Below are 24,191 nucleotides of genomic sequence, written 5' to 3'. Positions count from 1 at the left end.
ATGAAAACCAGAAATGAGTTCAGCTTGCACCCCAGGTGGGAAGTTCGAGAGGGGAACCTGTGTTAAGTTGAAGTTTGTCACAGTAGGCAGAACAGTGGCTTTGCAGCCCAGGTCCATCTCAGGGTGCACTGCTTCACAGCTACACTGTAAAGTGTTAGAAACCCTCCCACCCACCCCAGAATATATATATATGTATATTAAAAAAAATCCCCTGTCCATCTCTCAGTACACAAAAGGACCTCATCACACTGCAAAAATAGCAGTACCCACTTTGGTCAATTAAAACAAACAAACAAAAAAAAAAAGCATACATTATTTTTTTTTTAAAATCTGTGTACTTACCTATAATAACCAATACAGCTAAAAGCACTACCTACATAGGCAAAACTTGGTATTGCATAATTCGTATAAATTTGAAACCCCTCCCCCCAAATATTAATTGGAAGATGAAAAACATGAAAGGTTAATAGAAAAAACACCAAAATACTGAAAATATTGCTGGTCGATTACAATTTTTAAGCGGCAACTATACACAGCCATGATATGCTTTATAAATGTGAGATAAAGGTATAACTGTCTAAAAAATCCATGATGTCACACATTTTTCTTCGTCTGGAGTACAAAATATTTTGTCATAAAAATGGTAAAGATTTAAAATGATAATAAATGCAGCAAAACAAGTGTAGTGATGTCACTTTTTTGTTTTTTTTGTTTTTTTGTTTTTTGTTTTTTAGATTTCAAGGCAAGGCACGTAATGTGGACATTATATCTTCGTGCAAATTAGGATTACTGGAAAGAGTATTTTTAATTAAAATTTTAAGAGACATAGAGGCAAAATGTGTCTGCCCATGCACACTACGGATCTGTCAATACAAGAATTTGTTGAACAAGGCTAAGGTCTGAAAGCACCATGCAAGTTTGCAGCACCCTGATTACATTTGTTCTCTCAAGAGTGCGTTTTTGTATCCTACACCCTGGCGTTCCCAGTTTGTAAACTGTAAGCTTTACTCTTGTGACATGGATTTGCCTGCCTCTTTGTCTCTAGAATGTAGATTTTATAGAACCTTTTGTACACCCTATGGGTTCTTGATGCAACCAGTAATTTTAAATAAATAAATTCTACCTCCAAGGAGGCTGCAGCTAAACCAACATAAGTGCTGTGTTTTCATTAATTTTTTTTCTCAAGCACATGATTTGTCTTGATTTAATGCCTTTTTAATGCCCTCAAAAACTGAGGGGAAAATAAATTCGCTCAAAATTATTTTAAATTCTTTTTAATCCCCTCAATTTAGAGTCCAAGGGCTGAAGGACTTATAATCATGATTCCCCTTTAGATATAAATTTATAAATTGCACTTGCCTCTGTTAAGTGTTTCTTTTGTGGGGAAAATATTATATTAATTTTTACTGTTGCATGCAGAGATAACACTTCACCTACATAGAGGCATTTCTTCCATAGAGCCTTTGTGTTCAAACTGTTTTTTTCTTTTTTCATTTTTTCATTTTTTTCATTTTTTTTTTTTTTAAGATTTCAAACTGGGTTACACACTGGAAAGGGCTGGGTTAAGGGCCAAAATTTAATAAATCTGTACTGATAACTAAAGGCTACAGAGATTTTATATATTTTTTTTAACTTTTAGAAATCAGAGTGCTTATAAAATGGCTGGCTCATGGCTCTGTCCCCCAGCACCTCTGATGCCGCCACCTAGCCTTTGTTGGTGAGATAACCAGGAACAGTGATTCCATGCGTAAACAACAAGAATACTAAACCAATAAAACTAGCTTATCATGCAAATATTAAGGCATCTAGAAAGTCAGTTAAAATATATTGTCATAGAGACAGAACATCTATTTCCCAGCGGACTTCATGTAACAAAGGCTACGTTGCAGGGGCTGCGATCTGCGATTTACCATCAGTGAAATAGCATCGACCCTTTTTATGTCGTTACAGTTTCAACCTTAAGGGAATTAGTGATTGTAAGTGCTGCAATTGCTGGTCTATTATCTTCTTTCTTCAGTTTCTTTCCTTTCTCCCTTTGTTTTGTTTTGTTGTCCAGTCTTCCTCTTTTCCTTTTATTTATTTTGTTTTGTTTTGTTTGATTTCTGAAACTATTGTTGTAATTTCATTTTCCCTCAGTTGCTCGTTTCTGCTTGAAGGAAAGGTTCTCCAATTATGTTCAAACCGTAATTTTGGACATTTGCCGGTAGGATGGGTGTCCTATTTGACACTTGGAAAGGAACCAAGCTAGCCCAGGTACCAGGACTGTTGAGAGGAGAGAGGCAGCAGGGAGGGAAGAGAAAAAAAAAAAAACACAATGTTAAAATCTACAGAAATATTAGAAATGTAACTTCTGATGCATCAATCAGTGCTATCACTTTTTTTTTCAAAATTACAATCTAATGAGATAGATGTGCTAAATTCCATCATATTATCCCTACATATATTACATGGTCTAGTTCTTCTATGAAAGATAAAGACTAAATTGTGAGACAGAAAAACCTGAAGTAGGGCACATACACAATTGTTGAACTCTTAATTGATGGAGGATATTTTTCCTAGAATATCTGATCCACATGGATGTAAATGCAATATGCTATTTTTTTGAAAAAACACAAAAGAGAAAACAAAAAGCAGCACTCTAGAAATGTACCAATATACCACAGTTTGCCAGCTGAGCTATAATCTTGTTTTACCTTTAATTCACAAGCAATTCCATGGTAAGATGGGTTTCAATTTTTTTTAACCTGTCTTTTGGGGTTTTCTAAAATTGACAGGTGTCACAAAAGATATTTCCTTCCCCCTCACAAGAAGGAAAAAAAAAAAAAACTTTTTCAAATAGATCCATGTACAACATGCATTTGAAATTCCTAATTATCAAGCCTACCTTAATTTTTTTTTTTTTTTTAACTAAAGACCAAACAAATGAAAATCATAGAACCAAAATGGAACACGACTGTTTTGGTTCTCTCCAGAATGTTCACCCATTGTAAACATCTGAAACATTCAGAGATGGCTACAGGAGTCTGCTCAGGCTTATCAGCTCTATGGCTCCGTGGTTCTATGGTCTCTTGTCCTCCCCTGTAACTTACTTTCCGCGAGGAAACTTTGGCTTCCAATTCTTGCGTGCTTCCAGGGCTGGCCACAGAAGCCTGAACACTTCCTGCCCCTCCCCATCAGTGAGGACAGCAAGTGGGAGCTGCTCTCCACCCCAGAGCCTGGCCAGGCCAGTGGGAAGATTCCTGCCCCCTTCCACTCAGCTCTATTTCCACCTAGACTGGATCTGTGGTTGCTAAAAAAAAAAAATATTTGAAAGACAGTTCTCCAGCTATTTAAGCTAGTTCTCTGCTGGCACAAACTCTCATAAAAGCAGCATCGCAGAAAAGAAAACAGTATCAGAGGCATATCCCACAAAACAACCCTACATTGTTCATTGGGGAACACCTAAAATAAGGTATTGCTTGTTTGACAGCGTTCAACTCGGAATGAATGCAAGCTAAGTGATAGCTGCATAAACAAACATGCATCAAGGCAATATCAGACAATTTCATACCCACTCTTAGTCATGGAATGGCATGGGGACATCCTTCTAGTGTTTACAATTTTCATTTAGAATCCTTTGCTTTACTTTAGGAACCATATAGTTAGATGGACACTTTTACTGTAATTATCAATATAGACACACTCATTTGTTCATATCTAAATTCCAAAGGTTCAAAAACCTATATGGAATAGTAACCTCTAGTTAACAATTTTGGATTAAAAAACAGATTTATTACTGATTTTCACACTGCTGATATCTAAGGCAAAATGTGGCTTATTGCTACATGACCAGGTACATATTTCTGAGTTAATTTTTCAACAGAAACAAATCACAGTGAGCTTTTAGGCTCAAGGGATTGTATGATTAGCCTAAAAGTTTCAGGACAGTAAAGTCTTTTTTTTGCTAACCCTTTAGTATCAGATATAGCACATGGCAGATGCTCAATAATATTTTACATAAATGAATCAGTTGTTTCAAATCATACCCATTATGTCTGAAAGGTGGTAGTCATGATTTCTTGTACTCATGAATACACTGTGATTTGATCTCCTATAAAAAGGTATCTCTGAATTTAAAATCAGAGATCATTAGCTTTGACAAAAATTGATTATGCAGAAATAATTGCAAATCAAAAAACTATATCTTCATTATCTGATAAAACATAATGTTTTAAGGACATTTTTATTGAAACCTTTTCTAAAAGACTTAACTGTGTTCTCATGTTTCTCTTCCTACACCTACCTTCAACAACTTATTTCTGTGGCCTGCTCCCTGATTGGGAACAAGGTTACATAATGCATCAAGAAACTTATTTTCCCCTCACCTGTGCTTCTACTACACTCTGTACACAGTTCTATTGCAGCAATTATTACTTCAGGTCACAGTTATCTGTATCTGTGATTATCTTACTGGCTAAGAGGTAAGCTCTATAGAAAAAATGAATTAGTCTTATCTATCCTTACAGTCTGGCCACAGCTGATGCTAAGTATTTCTTAAATAAAATAAATTACGAAAGTGGGTATCTGTTATTTTTAAAACGAAGGAAGAAGCACATACCAAAAGCAAAGACTACATCAAATAGATGATCCTTGACAATAAAAGACAATGTCAACAACAATCAAATCACTTTGCAAACTCAGCAAGAATCCCAAATTAAATAGCTGGACAAAAGTTATTTGGGGATTGCATGCTTTAGGGACATAAAGTATAATATCACAGTCAAAATGAGGTATGACTCTTTAAATGGACAAGTCTACCAACTAAGAGTAGAGAAGACAAGAACTCAGGGTTTATTTTGCAACAGCTTTCTTACTTGGTTCTTTGTAAGAGACATATATTATCATTCTTTGGGAAATGCACAATAAAATAAATTGATGTTAGTTACTAACAGGACTCTTGCTGCAGAATGTCTAACAAATTAAATTTACATGTTTATTTAAACCTTTCAAACCTCCCATCCTACATTATGACCATATCAAAACTGCAGTGTGTAATATATTTGTCAATACTGTTTATGAATCTTCAGGGGGAAATAAATCTCAAACATTAACACTATGCAGACCCCATATATGAGTTTTACAAGTCTCTTATTGCCAATTCATAGGTTAAGTTCAGAACTATAAGGCACAAACATTTTTAGAGCTCTTTTGGTAGTCCCATTGAAAAAATTAGTAAAACTATTTCAAAGATTTTGACAATGTAAAAGGAAAATGTTTAATCAAACAAGATAATCTAGATCATTTAATGTCAAAAACACAATGCCCCAAATTGCAGTGATTTAAGCAAAAATATAATCGTGCTTTTCAGATATCATTCTCTACACATAAATTCATGCCAATAATCATATTTAGATAAAATCAACACACACAAATTAGTTATATCTAAAATCTCCAATACTTTTGCTTCATTGTAGACTGAGAATTCTATGAATAATCATATATGAATAAACTAAAATTGTATGAATAATCCAACACTCTGAGCTCTGCCTATAGAGACATGAGAATGTAACTGAAAAGATTTTAAGATATTTCAGGTCAAATTCAGCTACTTTATTATGTTTTCCAGCATGCATTCTCTTTGTTGTCACTAGACTTTCTACTTCCAAATCTCCCCTGCTTAGGCAACAAAGATGAACATGATTGAAAGTTGAAAGCATATATTAAAAAAAATATACGTTGGCTATAACTATTAAAAGAAAGAAAAAAGAATATAAGTATTTTGTGAAGAATCAGGCTCCCCAATGCATGACTCACCCTAAGGACAACTACTCTCCATATATAATGAAATATTTCATAACATACAAAGTACACCAGAACTAAATCAAACATCCAAAAGTGAAATGTCTGATGGCAGGGAGAATATTTTAACATTATTTTGACCAGATATATGATGTGGTTCTCCCAAAAAGCAAAGAATCAAATAAACTATTTTGATCTGAAGATGCATTATCAATAGATAGTGCTCTTGCTACCTTTTCTATTGATAAGCTACCTCTGATTATTGTGTTTTCTTGTAGGGATCACTCTCAAAGAAACAACTCAATGACACTTGTTTGTTGAAAAAAAAAAAAAAAAAGAACTCACCCAATAATGTCACCTGATAAGCCAAAGGGATCTAGGCAAGACAGCTGAGTTGGAAAAAAACGTCAGCTTCTGTGTGATTCAGATGGACATTTTGCTGAATACAAAAAGGGGGAACTAAGGGCCCATGCTGTGGGGTAGCGGGTGAAGCCACTGCCTGCAATCCCGGCATCCCATATGGGTGTTGTTCAAGTCCCGGCTGCTCCACTTCCAATCCAGCTCTCTGCTATGGCCTGGGAAAGCAGTGGAAGATGGCCCAAGTCCTTGGGCCATTGCACTCAAGTGGGAGACCTGGAAAAATCTCCTGGATCCTGGCTTTGGATCGGCGCAGCTCCGGCCATTCTGACCATCAAGGGAGTGAACCAGCAGATGGAAGAACTCTCTCTGCCTCTCTGTAACTCTGCCTTTCAAATAAATAAATGAATCTTAAAAAAAAGGTGTGTGGGGCGGGGAAGGCCAGATATAACCATGCTGAGGAGCAGGGTCCCATCTCTGGCATTTTACCCGTGTCATGTTCCTTAATTCTTTCCACGAACTCTTGAAACGGCCATCATTAACTCCATTTCACAGATAAGGAAACAGAGGCAAGTTACTTGACCAAAGTCTTCCACCTAAGCACTCCGATATAAACCAGTTCCACGTGATTCCTGTGGTCATTTCACTATGACATTTCCTCCCCAGGAAGTCAGATGTTGACTCAGCATTAGAAAAAACTTTTGAGGAGAGTTTCCGAAGGCAAAATCTATTTACTTCAAGAGACAATATGTTTTCCATGCCCCATATAAGCTGAATAATAATGTAACTGATGTGGTAGACAGATTTGTTGCTGGTCTGAGTGGCCAGGCAATCTGACAGTCCATGCACCCTTCTCCTCTGAGAATATCTATAGCTGACGTCCTAGAGAGGTCATCAAAAAGTTTGTGGAAAATGATTGATTAAAAAACTACATATGGATTTTATTTTTTAGCATCAAAATAAGCTTCTTCTTCCTTCTTTTTCCTTCTCCTTCTTCTTCAGAAAAACTTGAGATGCAGAGAGCTGGGGGGGGGGGGAGGGGGAGAACTCCCATGCTCTGGTTCATTCCCCAAATACCCACAATGGCTGGGACTGGGCCAAGTCAAAGCCAGGAGTTGTGAACTCAATCCAAGTCTCCAAGAGCCATCACCACTGCCTCCCAGGGCTTGCATCAGCAAGAAGCTGGAGCCAAGAACCAGAGTAAGAAGCAAGCCCAGGTATTCTGATGTGGAACATGGGCATTTCAACCTCTGGGCTAAATGCCTACTCCCTAAACTTAACTTGTAATCCATTTTCCAAGAATGGTTTGAATTTCTCTTGTACTTCAGTGACATTGAGATGAAGATTAAGAGGGAAGAAGATGCCTACTTCTTCCTTTTTAAAAATGATAAACTATTAATATATTTCCTATCCTAAACTGACTAAAACAGTTGGTCTTTATATCTACAAGGAGTAGACTAACTTTCAATGAACGAGAAGAGAAGATTGTTGTCAAGCAGCCACACCAATATTCGGTGTGTTCTGATTGTATTCTAGGCCTAAAAGGGGTAGGGCCTACACTTTGAATTCACTCATCACCCAAGAACTATAGAATGCCAAATAAACACCCATAAAATCATTAAGTTGAGTCAGGAAACAAAGTTAACATTTTACCTAACAGTCATAAGTGATTAAAATAGTAAGAACTTTTTCAAGAAAGGCAATACTCATTTATTGATAGTTTGTATTTATTTGATAGTTGATTGGACAACCCATTTGTTAATTTATAAGATGTCAAAGTGTCCAGTGTGCTAGTACTTTTCAGGGGAATAATACTATTGCCCATGCAGATTTTATATGGTGATTTAATCATGAGATACCATATTTACTTCAAAGGCAGGCATTGTGGCACAGAAGGTTAAGCTGCAGCCTATAACACCAGCATCCCATATGGGTACCGGTTCAAGTCCTGGTTGTTCCACTTCCTGTCCAGTTCCCTGTTAATGTGCCTGGGAAAGCAGCAGAGGATGGCCTAAGTCCTTGGGCACCTTCACCCATGTGGTAGACCCAGGGGAAGCTCCTGGCTCCTGCCTTCAGTCTGGTCTAGCCCTGGCCATTATGGCCATTTGGGGAATAAACCATCAGATGGAAGGTCTCTCTCTGTCTCTCCCTCTCTCTCTCTAACTCCATCTTTCAAATAAATAAAATAAATCTTTTTTTTTTAAAGACAGTAAATACTCTTTCAGAAGTTTAGAAAATAGTTCTGAGATGAAGCACAAAGAATTGTATATATTTATACATACCTCAACTGTATCAGTAGCCATCATTATTATACACAGGGATTAAAAAAAAAGCAATGGCCCAGAGAGTAGAAGGAATAAATATTTGTAAAATGGATATTTTAACTTAAAAGAGGCATTTCCCTTTAATTCTTTTGCACCAGGTTCAGATAGCTCTAGGAAGGAAAGTTTTTTACTTCCTTGGCTAAGCACTCTAGTTTTATTGGCACAAGATTAACACACAGGTATTGGTATCTCTCTGTAGCTGCACAATGAACAATTTCCCCTATTAATAGCTAAAAACCTGTCCAGAAAAGCTGGGCAAGGGTGGGGTAATTAAGTACTAGTTAAGTTAGAAACCACGCTGTCCTTGATTGTATATGTGTGCATCTGAACTAGTTACTTACTTCAAAATGACACAAAGGCTGAAGATTGCATCTTGGGAAAAAATGCTCACACAGACCAGTGGAAGGAAGAAATGAGTAGCACTTATGTTAAATCTATTAATGCAATAGAAGTAAAAACAAATGGTACTTAATAACTATGCTTGTTGCTAGGAATCGTGTAGTGTTTATTATTTGCCAGGCACTGTTCATGTGCTTTTCCTACCCTACAGCTTTCAATCCTCATGACAAATCTATGAGAAAATATCATTAATATCCAGATTTTACAGATGGGGAAAATGAGGTTCAAATGAAAATGGAGCTAAGAGTCTTGCCCAACTTAATGATGCTGTTAAGTTAGAGAAGTCAGGAATTGAAGTCCAGCAGAAGGGTTCTAGGGCATATATTTTTACCCACTATACTTGGACCTCATCCCTCTCTTCTGTGAAACATATTTTACTTTTTTTCCCCTGGACTAGAGCTGATATCACCACTGAATTATATAAGAGGGTCTATTGATTTAGGTCCATATCACACCCTGAAATTCCCAGGATTACTCTTGAGTAAAAAACTCAGCCCAAATAACTGTATTTTTTTTTTACTTATCCAATTTCAGTCGCTTTTCGGCTGAATGCAATATTTGTGTCTGTTTCACATCTATACAGATGCGGCAGTCGGTCAGTAGTTTGCTTCTAGAGTTCTACTTCGGAGAAGGCTAGACTGGAAGTGATATACACAAAGTGCTCTAACAGGTCTTAGGTTTATTTTTCCCATTTTTACGGATCATTATTGCCATCTGAATGATCCTATTTGCATGCAAGATGATTTCTAATGATTATTACTATTTGTAATAATCTGTATCAGAAAGCTCCCTGGCTAGCTCTTACCTGAACTGCAAAGTACTCTTGTGGGTTCTCAGGGAAACACCAAATATCATAAACTGCAGGTGGCTCATGGAATTATTCTAACTGCAAGCAATAGCACTTCATAGTAATGAAAGAGAAACGTATTTGTTTCGTAACTAAGTAGGTAAATAGCTTTCTTTATTGCTACTCCTTGGAGACCAACAGTTTTCAAAATAATATATCAAAATGATAGGCTGTCAAAACTCATTAATTTATATTCAATTGTTTCAGACGTGTTTTGTTATTGGGGCATGCTAGACTGAATGCTTATCATGCGTGAGTGGTAGCATTGTAAAAGTAAAATAATGGTGTATGCTGGTGACATTTGTTGTTGTTGAACTAAGAGCAAGAGAAACTCAATGTGGCGAACGCTGAAGCTGCATATTAAATGCCTTCATCAGTTACTGGTGCGCTTCTAGGGAGGTTGTCTTACATGATCCTAGAAGACCCGTCAACAAGGCAATCTATACACTGAAAAGTAAAAAAACTGATTTCCTTACTTTAAACATAAATAAAAAAGCTCTTCCCCCAATAGGCCAACTTAAATAAATTTTAAAATATTATTCTAAAATTAATCAATTTTTTTTGAAAAATATCATGTAGGATCTCTGTCATTAATGTGCTGTACACTGTGATTTAATGCTATAACTAGTACTCCAACAGTATTTTTCACTTTGTGTTGCTATGTGAGGGCAAACTGTTGAAATCTTTACTTTATATATACTAAACTGATTTTCTGTATATAAAGAGAATTGAAAATGAATCTTGATGTGAATGGAAGGGGAGAGCGAGCAGGAAAGGGGAGGGTTGCAGCTGGGAGGGAAGTTATTGGAAATTTATATTCATTAAATAAAAGATTAAAAAAAAAGAAAAAAATATTATTCTTGCTTTTTCACATTTTAGAACTGAAAATACAAGATGAAGAATTATTATGAACATGGCAAGTTGTAAATAAATCGTGATATACATATACATACATATACAGCCATTTATGTAGCTGTGGGAGGTTTTGGCCAATTCAAAAAATGCAGAATTTTCAGGCTCAAAGTTGGCTATTCTATCTCCTCCCAGTGCCTGAGCCAGTGGAGAGCCCACATGTTGGTTTCCAGCCTCTTTCTCGCCTCTGTATTCCTCTCTACCCCAGGCTCCTTTTCAGTGCTATTGTTACAAGTGCTACTGCTCCTCTTATTTGCATAAGTGATTCTTCAACAGCAGATAAAATTCTCTACAAAACTGGTGCTTCAAACTAGTGCCTTTCACTAGAGAAAATCATCCAAGGCATACTGAAGTAAATAGAAATGCAAGTTTTATACAAAAGCAAAATGAGACCTTTCACAAATGATTTTCATTAAACCAGTATTATTTGCACAACTTCACCTCAAAAGGACAGAATCCATTTGTATCAGAATTATGAAGCATAACATGAGAAATGATTAAGGAACTGAACACTTTGATACTGTGCCTGCTGCTCCGTTCACATGTGCAAAAGATCTTCTATCCCGGGGAACAAAGTTAACAAGAGAGAGAGTAATTCTTCCTACACTTTCTGAATATCCAGAATCTATGTTCTTTAGTTGCTTGAACTTCAGTAAGTTCTCACTCTTTTTTATAAATTATGTTTATTTTTATATTTACTCATTCACAGGCTTTGACGTTTAAGCTGTACAGCTGAAATTTCCCTTTGTAGCTACTACCAGCACTAGCAAACAAGGTAAGCTAATGACTGTGCTGTGGCTGCCCATGGAGCTGATTCTGTATGGATGTGATGCATATGTAAATATGGCACTTTCCATAAACCATCTTCAAATAAAGTAGGTGCTTATCACACTTCCTTTCATTGCAAAGGGTTAATCGGCAAGGTTTACATTAGGGAATTTTCTGAACCACACTCCTCCCTCCCCAGTAGCGCTGCCAAAAATCATCTGACAGGAAACGTAAGATTAAGTTTGTCCTACCTAAGCGAACAAAGAGTGCTCTGAACAGGCCACCAGTTTACTGCAGAGCGGGAACTTTTCTAATCCTGCTGGAATCTGCAGTGCTGCTCAGAAAATATCACGGAAAAAGTTGTTTTCTTTCCCCTAACATCTTGTCTCTGGACCGTCTCATTTTGATCACACTACAGATCCTGCCGCTTCTCCCATAAAGGTTAACTTAAAGCTCCAAACATAATCATGTGGAAAATGGACATTATTGATTCCTATGGTCCATTGTTCCCCCATCCTAAGTCCCTGAAGTTCAAGTTCAATCTGGAATTACATCATGTCTGGTTTCTCCTGGTTACCAGACGGCTTGAGACGTGACCACAGCTACAGAAAAAACAAACAGCCTTCTTCACGCTTCGGCTCCCCTCTCGATTCAAACGTAAACTTTTTTTCTTTCTCTCAAGTATGCTTCAAGTATGGAGCATGGTTAATTTAGAGATTAAGTTCCAAATTAGATTATCTAATGGCATCTTAATGGATTGCTGACCCATTTCCTGTGGGATGGCAGCGTGCAAGTCTGGCTGGAATACAATTAATTTCTTAGGAAGTGTTCTGAAGAGTTTGCCTAGATAAAGAGGAAACATCGTGTTGTACAAATCTTTCTTTATAAATGGAGAAAGTTAGGCAAAACTACGACAAATCCCAATACAGCCTCAGCAGCCAGGTCAGATACTGTGTGTCTGTAAAAACCGTAGCAAGATCATTTTTAAGAATGGTAGTGTTTTTAGTTTTGATTTCATAACAGGTGCAAATCATTTTGATAAGAATTGAGTCATTCTTCTAGGTAGAATATTCAAATACAAAGAGCAATGCTAGTAAGCAGCCCTGTTACCAAACAACGGCCTTGAGCGAATTTGGCTTTTGCAAATCTCTGCCTTGAACCAAAGATTCTCCCATTCATCGACCTTATCAGCATTTCTATCATAGTCCCAGAGTGGTGCTAGGGGCCCAGAAGAGTGTATAAAAAGTTGAACATTTTGAACACACTTTAGAGCTGACAGCTGAAAAGGAAATTCAGCACTCTGAGAATAAAGCTCCCCGCAGGAACTCCAGGAACAACCCAGCTGTTGTACTATAGTTATGTGTCAAGATAACAAACGGAGAGCAGGAAATGCTAACCTAAGTGAGTTCGCAGGGACTTCGAAGTGTAATACTGAAACAGAAGTTAACTCTTAATTCCACCCAAGGACAGGACACACAGTGAGTGCCCTTATCCCACAAAGGCCACAAATATATGAATACACACACACACACACGCACATGCATGCACACACACCCCTACAATCTACATCCCCACACATATATGCATTGACATGCAAAAACATATATGCACCTACAAAAATACAATTTGAAACCCAGTACTGGAAATTATTCTTGTTGATATATTCGTTCTTAAGTCTTTTGAGAACACACATTTTACAATGGAAATTCCATAGACACAGCAAGAAACATGGCCAGTGGTTCAGAGCAGTGTTGTGGGAACAGAGCTGCAGGTACAAAACGCTATCCTTTGCTTTCTGCCCTCTCTCTCTCCTGACCAACCAGATCCAAATAACCTTTACTGGCTGCTAAATTTCTCTTGGGAAATCAAGCAACGCTCTTGAATTGCAGTAATAAACGACAATTTCTTACAAAAACATGTGTAAAGTAACTACAGAATGAAGTATTCAGCTCATGGAAAGGAACTGCTAACACGTGTGACGTGGAAAATAGCTGATAACAGTCTCGTCGGTGCCATTCAATTATGGCATCAGCAGAAACACAAAAATCCTTCCAATTATTTTGGGAAAAATCTTCATTTATTCATTATTTCAGAGGCTGAGCAAATGGTTTGTGTAAACAGATCCTTCAGTAACACGCGCATGTTTATTTTAGCCATCTGAAGGCTTCTTCTATGTTTATGTAAGCCATCAGACACACACAACCGCTCACTTGTGGCTTTGCGTTTTCTTGAAAGGGGTGAAGGGGGAGACGAGCAAATGAAACAATAAATCCAGTTTCTCTTTTGCATAAAGCACTCCCTCCAATGTTTCAAAATAACTTATGTTTATATTATTCTTGGATTGTCCTTCAGCTTGCTTTTTCATTCAATTACATTGCTCTTTTATATTGCATAATACAATCCATGTTCTGACCATGATTTCCAAAAAGAAAGCCAGTGAGGGAGTAAGTGCTGTATGTGTTTGTGCCCACATAACTCACATATGCAAAACAATATAAGTTTTCCACAGAGGAGGACCAAACACAACACAACAGTACCTATTTAAGCAATTCATCCCTTATTACCCTCATAATAGGGTAGCCTACTCTCATGGAAGAATTGAACCCTTAACCATTCTACTCTGCCTTAACTGCATTACCTGGCCTTTTACTTAAGCAGAAAAGTTTACTTTCTGAGGGTGCAAAGTAATTCTTTTGCACATGTGCACATGCTCACACACACCCACACACAAACAGGGCTCTCAAAATTCTAAAGCCAAAACACAAGAAGCATCTTCAGGGCTGCACCCTAATCAGTGTGTGGAAATTTTCCAGAAGAGTTAGCTCGGGTTCCTAAGGAAATGTCTGTGCGTGTGTGTGTTGGGGGTGGGGAGGAGACGGAAGAACTTGCCCAGCTTTGATTAGACTTGCACAGCTACCTTGCACTGCCATTTTCAATCCCAGAAAAAGAACTGCGTTTGACATGGGAACCCCTCCATGGAGAAAGACAGAAAAGGGGACCACCTTGGACAAGTGACTATAGGAGGAGCAGAATGGTGACAGACAACACACAGTCAAAACAAAATAAAGCCAAACCAAAACACTAGCTTTGCTTTGTCCGTTTCCACTAAGAAATCTGCAGGGATTGCCTTTTGTTAAAAATGAAAAGCGACAACCACAACAGGAATAACCTGTGATACTTTCTTTATTCCATCACGACAGAGGCAAATTATTTAATTCTCTGATTGAATAGGTCTACATTTCTCAGATATTTTCAATGTATTTGGATGATTCCAAAGCTGTAGCCAAGCCCTGAAGATTTCAGATGTCTGCTATCTGCCTTAAAATAGTAGTGTCCCACTTACCATTTCCTTTTTCAATAGTCTCTCTCAAAAATGCACAGGGCGTACACTATGGATTATGGATGAAGCTGTTGTGTCACAGACCTGGCCTATCTGAATGATCAAATACGGACTCTACTTGTGTTCATTTTTTAAAACTGTGACAAACCAAAGCACACTGCTGTCTCATTTGAGGACATTCACTCTACATTCAATTGTACTTAGATTTTAAGAACTGTGCGTCTATACCAGCCATAACGATTGAATAAATACCTGTTGAATGTATGACTGTGACTCCTGCCATTATCCATTACGTGCCTTCTGAATCATGATAAAAAGGGAAGAAGAAAACCTTTATAAGAGCTTTTTGAATCATTAAGGCCATTCTAAAGATCATTATCTACTAATCCAAAGAAAAATTACTGTTTTGGAAAGGGAGAGGGTAGGAAGAAATCTTACCAAAATAAATTCTGAATTTTTTCTGACTTATGACCCAAAACTGATTACCACACCAGTTTTTCACCCAGAAGGAGAGTGGTAACAAGGACAATATTCCCCTAAGAACTGAGTTTAGCCATCATATCCATTCACATCAATCCTTGTGTTCTGTGACTCATTGTTCACTCACCTGGTCTTTTTTTGTGATATCAATTTTTGATTCAAAGAATTCCTAAGAGCTAGGTAGCTATTTATGTTTTTTATTTCCCTTTAATGTACTTTGCAGGTGCTATCCTATTTTAGATTATGCAAAAGTCAACCAGTAATCCATGGATTTGTAAATTTATCCAGTGAGTGGCAAATTTAGCGGTAAGAATATACTTCATTTGATCTGTATTCTTGTAAATATGGTAAGCTTGCTCATAGGTAGGCAGATATGGGCCAATTTGCTAACTTAGAGGCAAATCATGGAATATAAGGAAGTTATTTAATAAAATAAAGTAAAAACATTGTATGATCGACCCAATTAACCTAAAAAATCTTAATTCAAGCTTTTTAACATGATATTTTCATTTAACAAGACAATGCCTAAGACTAAATAAGATGATTCCATTGAGTTTATAAATGTATATCGTATTTTTCCAATGGAAGGAACAATAAAAGCTTTTGGAAAAGAAAATCACAACATGTAAAATCTGTCTATTTTTAAGTTGATATATAGCAATTTTCAAAGAGGAAAAGTCATATGGTATTGATTTCAAGTTATGAATTAATAAAAAGTCACTAGGTTATTAAAAGCAGAATGTAAATAATTTTCTTAATTTTTACCTGAGTAAAAATGGACATTTAATTACTTTGGTTCTCTTACACTCTACTCTTCAGTAGGGTCTATCATCCAATGTGGAGGTGAGCAGCTCATTGACAACTACCAACTCAGTAAGAACCTTTGCATAGGCACACTTGGTAAAGGGAGAGTCAGAATCACAGAAGGGTTGGAAAATTAGGTTGGCTCTACTTAACACGATTACCTCACTCTCTCCGGCAAATTTTTATCTCTTCTTAGATATGATTAAACTGTAAATTTTGATTACTTAATTTGTGAAATTGACACAATTTGTTCTTTATTGAAACAATACATAAGACACTGACTTAGAACTACTTACTTTCTAAAACCCATACATTAGACAATATCAAAACTTGTTTTGAAAATGAAGTTTTGGGATAATCTCAGCCAACCAACCAAAGTCAGTCCTCAGGCATTACAGTGGTACAAAATCTATTTAAACTAAACTCTCTTCAAGCTATGGATTCCAACAGTCTTCTCATTCCAAAACTTATGGGTGCTGCCAATATGAGTTACGTTGACTAATTTGAAGTTCTTCTAGCTTTCCTCCTCTGACAGGAGAATAAATGAATAGCAAAATGGCTTAGCAGAAGAAAGTGTCAAAATGAGAATAATCTATGTGAAAAACAAATGCTTTAACCTTAACTGAAAAATCTTCCCTAAAGCTGTGATTTCATTTCTCAGGTTCTAAAATCTAAACGTCAAATTCCACCCTCCATCCCACCAAAAGTCTTAAAAATTGTATAAAACATTTGACAGCATTTAGAAATTCCAATGATCAGTTAGCATATGTTATAGCCCCAAATTAATTTGTTGTTGCATTTAAACAAGAAATAAAAGAGAAGGGTAGGGAAAGAGAGATGGTATAGCCAAAACAACTAAATTTTTAACATATATTTTCTGCAAAGCTAGTTAAAAACAAATATTATAGGTCATGTAATTTTTAGGTGTAAGTGTAGGGTTGGAAATAATTAAAATGTTACCTTTGCCAAGTAATTCCCAATGTATCCTCACTGGTACTGGGGTATAAATGCCTGCCGTTTTGATTCATGGTCCAGTCACAAATCCTCAGCTGTCAATTGAAACCTAGCAGTCAGATATGGATCGAGCAGTACTACAGTTTTTAGTATTTAAATGAACACATGCAAACTAGTACTGTATATGGCATTATCCTTACTTTCCCAAGAGGCAACTTAAAGGAAAAAAAAAAAAAAAAGCAAAAGAAAATCTTACTTCGAAAAGCAAAATTCCTAGACTCTTTTTTAGAAAAAGTTATTGCAATATGCTTCTCTATTCATTAAAGCATACAAGAGAAACAAGTGCTTAGAACATAACAATTAGCCATTATTAGAGTATAAATTGAGCTGAAATAAAAGCAAACGTTAATGTTCAATAGAGATATATTTTAGAAAGAAAATAAAATGCTTTTTCTTCCTGTGCAACATACCAAATAACCTGTACTGGGTAAAATAATCAATAACTTTAAGCATGCAGATTGCAAAACACGGAAGACATGCAGTTCAGAGGAGAAAGGTCCCACCCTGCAACCATTCACCCTAATTTATGTGTAGAGTCATCAAGGTATTCAGTTTATATGTTCGCTAATTTTGTTTCCTTTGAAGTGGTGTTGCTAAGAAAGAGTTGATAAGAGTTTTTACTCATTTTAAATTCAGAGCAGTGGCATTTAAAATACTTTTCTACATCTGAAGAAAGTATGGAATGCACTGAATACAGGCTGAAACAAATTCTTCCCAGATCTCCGCATCATCCAATCTGCCCTTCCGAGATTGTTCCAAGTAACCCTATCCAGCTCTGTTTAGTTAACAGCTGCCCTACGGTGCTAGCAGATTTATTGAAAAGATATATTGCTTATTTTTATGCTTAAGAAAGTAAACTTATCTGGCTTTGGGGGAAAAACACACTAGAAAATCATGCTTTTTAACCTTTAGATAGCTATGCTGTAAATTAACTACATCTTGTATTGAAAAGATGACTTCTTCACAGTCATCCACTAAACCTTGTTCCTTGCTTTTCAGTGAGAATTCCTGGATGATGATTGGAGCCAAAACGCCTGAAAAATTATGATAAACTCTTTTAATCCTTTCTGATTATGTTATGGCTAAAAAAACACTGGGGGCTATTAAGAATCTTTACTTTCCCTTTTAGACTCAGTTTTCTATATACTCTGTGCAACAGGATGATAGCTTTTTGCTCACTTTTCCATTGATGTAGAAGGCTTCAAAAATACTACCTAAAACTTTCAAAACTTTTGCTTTTAGTTTTTACATAACAGAGAAAATGAGTTGTTATTCCAAAGTATAATTTTAAAAGTATTCAGAAAATAATCAAGAAGTTTGATTTTTTATAAATATCATGGGAATCATTTATTATGTTCTAATCAATGAAAATGCTAGTTTTGAGTCAATTAAAATGCTCAAGAAGGGAAAAGAATATTTAGACACAGAACATATTAATCCTATCAATTATTAACTTAATAGTAGCTTACATGGGGCTTAGACTGGGGAAGTTTTCAGAAAGAGACAACACTTGCACAAAGCCTGAGGGAATCCTAAATAGCACTCACTGATTGCTTGCTGTCCCACAGACAACTACAGGAACACTATCTCCTAGTTTTTTGTTAAGCTACTAACTTTTTGTTTGTTTGTTTTACTACCCATAAAAATGTAAAGTGGACTAATTTTGACCATAGGCTGACTATTTAAAATCAACATACTTTTAAAGTTTTCATTCCTAATAACAGTTTCAAAGGGCTGACTATAGCTATTCATTTTCATCCATCTTTAAGGTATATACAGTAAGTACATTTTCTTCCAGACAAGAAAAATTTGCTTAAATAGATACAAAATAATCAACGAACACACTTAGCAAAAATGTAATACCAAAGAAATTGGCAGATGACTAATAGCACTGAATTAACTTTCAGTTACTAAAACTAAAATATAACTTAAATTTATTTATCTATTTATAGTGTGGACTGGCACTATCAATATCTCCAAAAGTTCTGGGGAAACATATATTTATGCATGCTTGTATATTGTGGCTTATGTAAGCCAGGTTACTTCAGAAAGGGCCTCACCATTGTATTTTTTAAAATTAATATAGCACCTCTGAATGAATAAATCTCCTGATAAAGTGAAATTTCAAAGGTAATAGTGTGGTTGGGAGAAACAAAGATTAAAATAGAAATCACATGTTGTCAATGATATCCATGACCATAATTCCTAAGAAAATCAATTCCTAAGAATCTTGACTAAGATAATCCTGACCTGGCAAATTTTGAACAGACTCTAAGTATGGAAAGGTTATCAGGAAGTACTTAAAATTCTTTAGGGGACATGTTAAATGCTCTTGTTATTTGTATAATTCAGTGTTTCTGGATTAATAAAAATAATTCTATGTAAGGTTTTAAGTAAGTTTAAAATCATAGGTTCTAATATTTTTTGAGTTTGGGATGGTGATTCCTTAGTTTCTGTCATGTGAGAGAATCAGTGTTAGATAATTCAACTTTCAATGATTTTTTTAAATTAAAATTTAAAACTTTAAAATGGCAAACACACACATATCTTCATTTACATAAAATATTCCTAAGTGCAAATAGTATTTCCAAGTATTTTTCCTTTAAAATGGGAAATTAACCATCACTGCTGCAAAGAGCAATCGAATTTAAAAGAACAAGTGCAGGTCAGTTTAAAAAATTTAGTCTAAATTGTAAATACATATTGATGGGAAGTAATTCTTATTTTTTTCTACCAATAAAGACTCTATGAAAGATTTGATCCTATGCTTATAAAAATGCACACTCATCTAAATCATTTTAATTCTTTGTAAGCACCTGCCAATATGAAATGAGATTCTTTAGAAAATTAAAGATGTATAATAGATCAAATTATGCTCAGAATTCCAAAAGCAAACAAAAAGTGAATGAAGGAAAAATCTCCTCCAAAAAATCAAGGGCATAAGGTTGAAATATGCCAAACAACTGAAAAAGAAGTGAACATAAACTCTTCACAGTATATATTTTTAAGGTACACTTCCATGAAGTTTCTGGAAGATCAGCCCTATTCCTGACCCAAGTGAAATGAGATCATTTCAGAAACCAAGGATGGGGACCATCTAATTTCTCTCAACAATCTGCATAAGAGGAAATACCTAAGATCTGAATTATTATCCCTTTCTATACTACATTCTAATAATTATATAAGTAACTGACAGCCATAAAGAATCAGTGATGCTTGTGATTCCAAAGTAAGAATGTACTTATTCAAATGAGGGCCCTCCATGGTTATTAACAAGGGCTTTTGTTAAATGCATAGCAATTAGCTTTGGGAACAAAAGAAAGAAGGTAAGCAAAATGTTCTACTTTGCTACACTCAGCAAACAGGCTGATGTAGTAACAGTCCCTCATGATGACAACAGCTCTCAGTTGAACCAATAAACCATTAAACTGTAAACAGAATAATCAACACAGGCAAATTTACCTTTTTACTTTTTTTTTTTTTTTTAAAGCTTACAGCGAGCCCTGGGGGACTCTCTTGAAAGATATACTTTATGTTCTCTTGGATTTCTTCATTTCTCCAGATGCCTCAAGCAAACAGATTTTTCAGGAGTGGAGGTACTTTGGGGGGAGGGGTTGTTAAAAAGATTAACACTCCAATATTTATACTTTCCTCCTAACTCTTGTTTTAGTAAAATTTTATTTTATAACTATTATTAATGACCTGCCATGGTGTAAATGAAATAGCCTCTGAATGAATAACATGTAACCTCTCTGAACAAGCAAATGTTCAGAACAAGACTGTGTTATATGTAAGACATAAAACACATAAACAACAAAAAAAGCTATTTTATTTAACACCATCCTGATACTTGTAAGTCACTTCTTATGTCAATCTCCGGAACCCATGCTTCTTGATAATTAACTAAATTAAAGAGTAGAACTGAGTAAAATGAGTATGCACAGTTCACCCGTGAACCGTATCTGTGTTACTGATTGGAAATCATAAGTATTAAAAAAAAAAGAAAGGTTTTTTTTTTTTTTGTTTTGAATGGAGCCTATTTTAACATGTAGAATTTACGGTTCCAAGGGACTTTGGAGATCATATAGTTCAACCTCTTCATTTCCTTTCCATGATAAGGCTCTAGAATGAGGGTTAGGGACTGTCCTAGGTTAGACAAACCCTATTTGCATTAACACTAAAACCCAACCCTCCTGACTCCTATTCCTTGGTTCTTACCTGCTACACCTGTGTACACCTGTGTACACCTGCTATACCTGTGTACCTATCACTACTCTATTCTGACCTGATCCTTCCTGTTCAGTCCAAGAATATTTAAGGCTAAAACAGCTGTAAATATAGTTTTCAGAATTTCCCCTACTTTCCTGTTTGAGCTTATGGCTCTTAAAATTATTATCTTTGAAAGAAGAGAATTTTTCTTTTGTGGTGTTGCTGATCGATATAAGTAGAATTTTATTTTTCCATTAATTAGGATAGCTTATCTGAATATTAGCCTTTGATAAACCGTAAAGGCAAAGTGAACAGATGAATGAGTGATAAAAGACTAGTATGGGAGTATTTTTTTTAAACTGAAGAACTAGCCTAAAAGCTGAACATTTGCATAGCTATTATTTTGACTGCAACTTCCTTTAAATGTGTTTCCTTTCCAGTTAACATATGTGAAAAGTGACCTCTTATCCATTTACATACCTACCCCAAAGTCATGTGATAGGGTTTTACGTCAAGCTGTCAATTATGATAACAGACACAATAAGAACAGCTGAAGTGTTGATAACCTGCTTCCTGACTTTATTGAAAAGTTTGCTGATAGTCCACTTGTGTCCCTTTAGTTGCTTGTCTCTAATAAATAGCTACTTTTCAAGTGGTTTTAGTGTACTGTGCTTTCACTTTGTCAGTTTCCAGGACAAAAATAAGATTACAACTAATAATTTAGATTTTAAAAAAATTCTACAGAGGCAATGTCTTTAAAGGGCCATTTTGTGTAACAAAAATGTTCAGTGTAATACAAAGAACTTTCAAATTCAGGTCTCATATTGCATTAAGAAAAGTGTTAAAAAAAATACTTCAAATATAAACTAGCCCAGTAATTGAAACAACAGCATTATCTAGTCATGCAAGAGATGGAACATGCTGAAGCTCAAGCACCTATAAAGTTCATGCAGTTGTAAGAAGTAATGAATTGATCAGACCACTCATTCAGTCATTAGCTCTAATAATAGGTAGCATATATAGTCAGGAGATTGCAATTTTGAGATAATGAAATTACACTTCTTTTTTCAACAAACTGGAGCTTACATGGCTTGTGTCACGGAGGGCAGAAGTGATCTTCCGTTTATTCTACCTAAAATCTCAAATCTATATTAAAAGTTAATAAACACTGGAATGGCTGGTTTGAATGGATGTCTTTTATAACAAGAAGCTTCCTAGTTACAATCTTTCATCTTCAACTTTCAATAAGTTTTTTTTTTTTAAATATGGTATTGATGCATGGTAATGAGGATTTATGCTTCTATTTTTATTTCAGACTCCTTTATAGTAGGGATAATCAAATTAATTAGATTGTCTTATATTGCCAAACATTTTATGATAGCAAAGAAAGAAGGCCTGAAATTAGCAAATTTGTTATGAGATTGACCAGAAAAGGAACAGGTGCTAATTCAAGTAAATTGCTTCCTACTAAAATTGTTAGACTAGATTATAATTTCTGCATTTTCTAAGCAACATCCACCATTCTACTAGATGGTTCCCATTTTCTCAAGGGGACAAAACATGGGAAATGTGGTGCCTTCACTGGGGTGAAGCCCAGTGTGTTGTTCATGAAGCATGAAATCTGAAGGAAAAAAGAAACTGCTGCATTTTCCTAAATTCTATGAAGTTAAGTAAGAGAGGATGTCTCCCACATCTCTGGAAATGTTCCAAACTCTAAGAAAGTATTTCTCAGCAGAGACTAAACAGTCCAGTTTGCCAAAGCAAGACTCTGGAGTCCTTCAAGCCACCATACCATCTTCCAGTAGAGAAATTAAAGAAGAATGAAGCCCCAGTTGAGGTTCTGCTTTTAAGATTTCCATGTTCACAGTGAATACATTGACTAAGCCAGCAATCCCAAAGGCAGACTAGTTCCAGACCTTGAACAATACTCAAGATTGTGTTAAGATATAAAGGAAAATTCTAGTGTTAAGTTCCTGATCAGCTGCCATAGCTGATTATTATGACTAATTAAAGAGGATTGTTTTTAATGGCAAACTATCAAGTGGATTACATGAACTTTTTGGAAATATTCTTCACCATTATGTGAAGATATCATATTTGCAATGATAAGTGAAATTCCAGCGTGGGGAAAAACTAGCTTTTCAAGGCAGCTGGCAACCAGTTCTAATCAATAATATCATTACAAAAAGCATAGTTACTAGTAACAACTGTTGTGTATCAAGTTAATTATCATAAAAGTGTATACTTCTAATAGGAAGATTTATCAATGTTAATGCTTTATTATTTTAAGTGGAGTACAGGGATAATTTTAATATTTTAACATTCTCCATCTCAATTTAAGAATGCTAGTATGCTTCTGTGTTAGAAATACTATACTGAGAGCCCTACTGTAGTGTCATTTTATGGAAAGATTTTTTTATAAGATAGTCAAAATTATTCGATAATTTTAAATTTATTGTTCCTAATTAATGTAGGCTATATTAAAGTTCTGTCCTAAAGAAAGCATAGCACTCAACAATGCACATCAATACTTTTCATAACCTAAAAGGATAAATCTTTATAAAGCAGTCACCATGAACTGAAGAATATACCTGGTGACAATATTTATTCTTAAAGGGTCATGTATATTAAAGGCTATGGGGAATGTTTAAAAGAACACTCTCAGACTAAAACCATTGCCTTTCTAATTCTAAATTTCTCCTGGCTAATATAAAATGATTGATTACCTTTATTTCATGTACCCCTTGATTTTCCTTTTCATTCATCATTGAGTGCTTTAAACCAAATGCATTTAGAACCTGCCGCTAGAAGAGTGGTCTCTTTTAAATCTTTGTAAAGTAATGAAAGGACACAGTAAATCAATCAATTGCTGCTGTAGGAAAGAATAACCTTTACTCTACTGAAGTCATTTAAACTATTTCTGTTCCTCTGTTCTTGGATAGTAAACATAAAGCTTCAT

At 35.6% G+C, this 24,191-nt stretch overlaps 1 protein-coding gene across 8 annotated transcripts in view; it reads right to left on the bottom strand.

The window, feature by feature from the left end:
- Positions 1-1,445: 1,445 nt before the first annotated feature.
- The window catches only part of NFIB (nuclear factor I B), a 241,001-nt gene continuing 218,255 nt past the window's right edge, over positions 1,446-24,191 (bottom strand). For 3 of the 8 annotated variants that reach the window (XM_062208243.1, XM_062208244.1, XM_062208249.1), the window contains 3 exons: positions 16,970-17,058; positions 14,978-15,025; positions 1,446-2,262 (listed from right to left, as the gene is read on the bottom strand). In XM_062208243.1, coding sequence (XP_062064227.1) covers positions 2,133-2,262; positions 14,978-15,025; positions 16,970-17,058 — 267 coding nt within the window. In that variant the 3' untranslated portion in view covers positions 1,446-2,132. The remainder of the gene's footprint in view (positions 2,263-14,977; positions 15,026-16,969; positions 17,059-24,191) is intronic. The other 5 variants (XM_062208245.1, XM_062208246.1, XM_062208250.1 and 2 more) reach the window with 2 other exon arrangements.

The sequence above is a fragment of the Lepus europaeus genome, chromosome 12 (assembly GCF_033115175.1).
Source record: "Lepus europaeus isolate LE1 chromosome 12, mLepTim1.pri, whole genome shotgun sequence".
Taxonomy (NCBI): Eukaryota; Metazoa; Chordata; class Mammalia; order Lagomorpha; family Leporidae; genus Lepus; species Lepus europaeus.
This window is presented reverse-complemented; position numbering and strand designations above follow the sequence as displayed.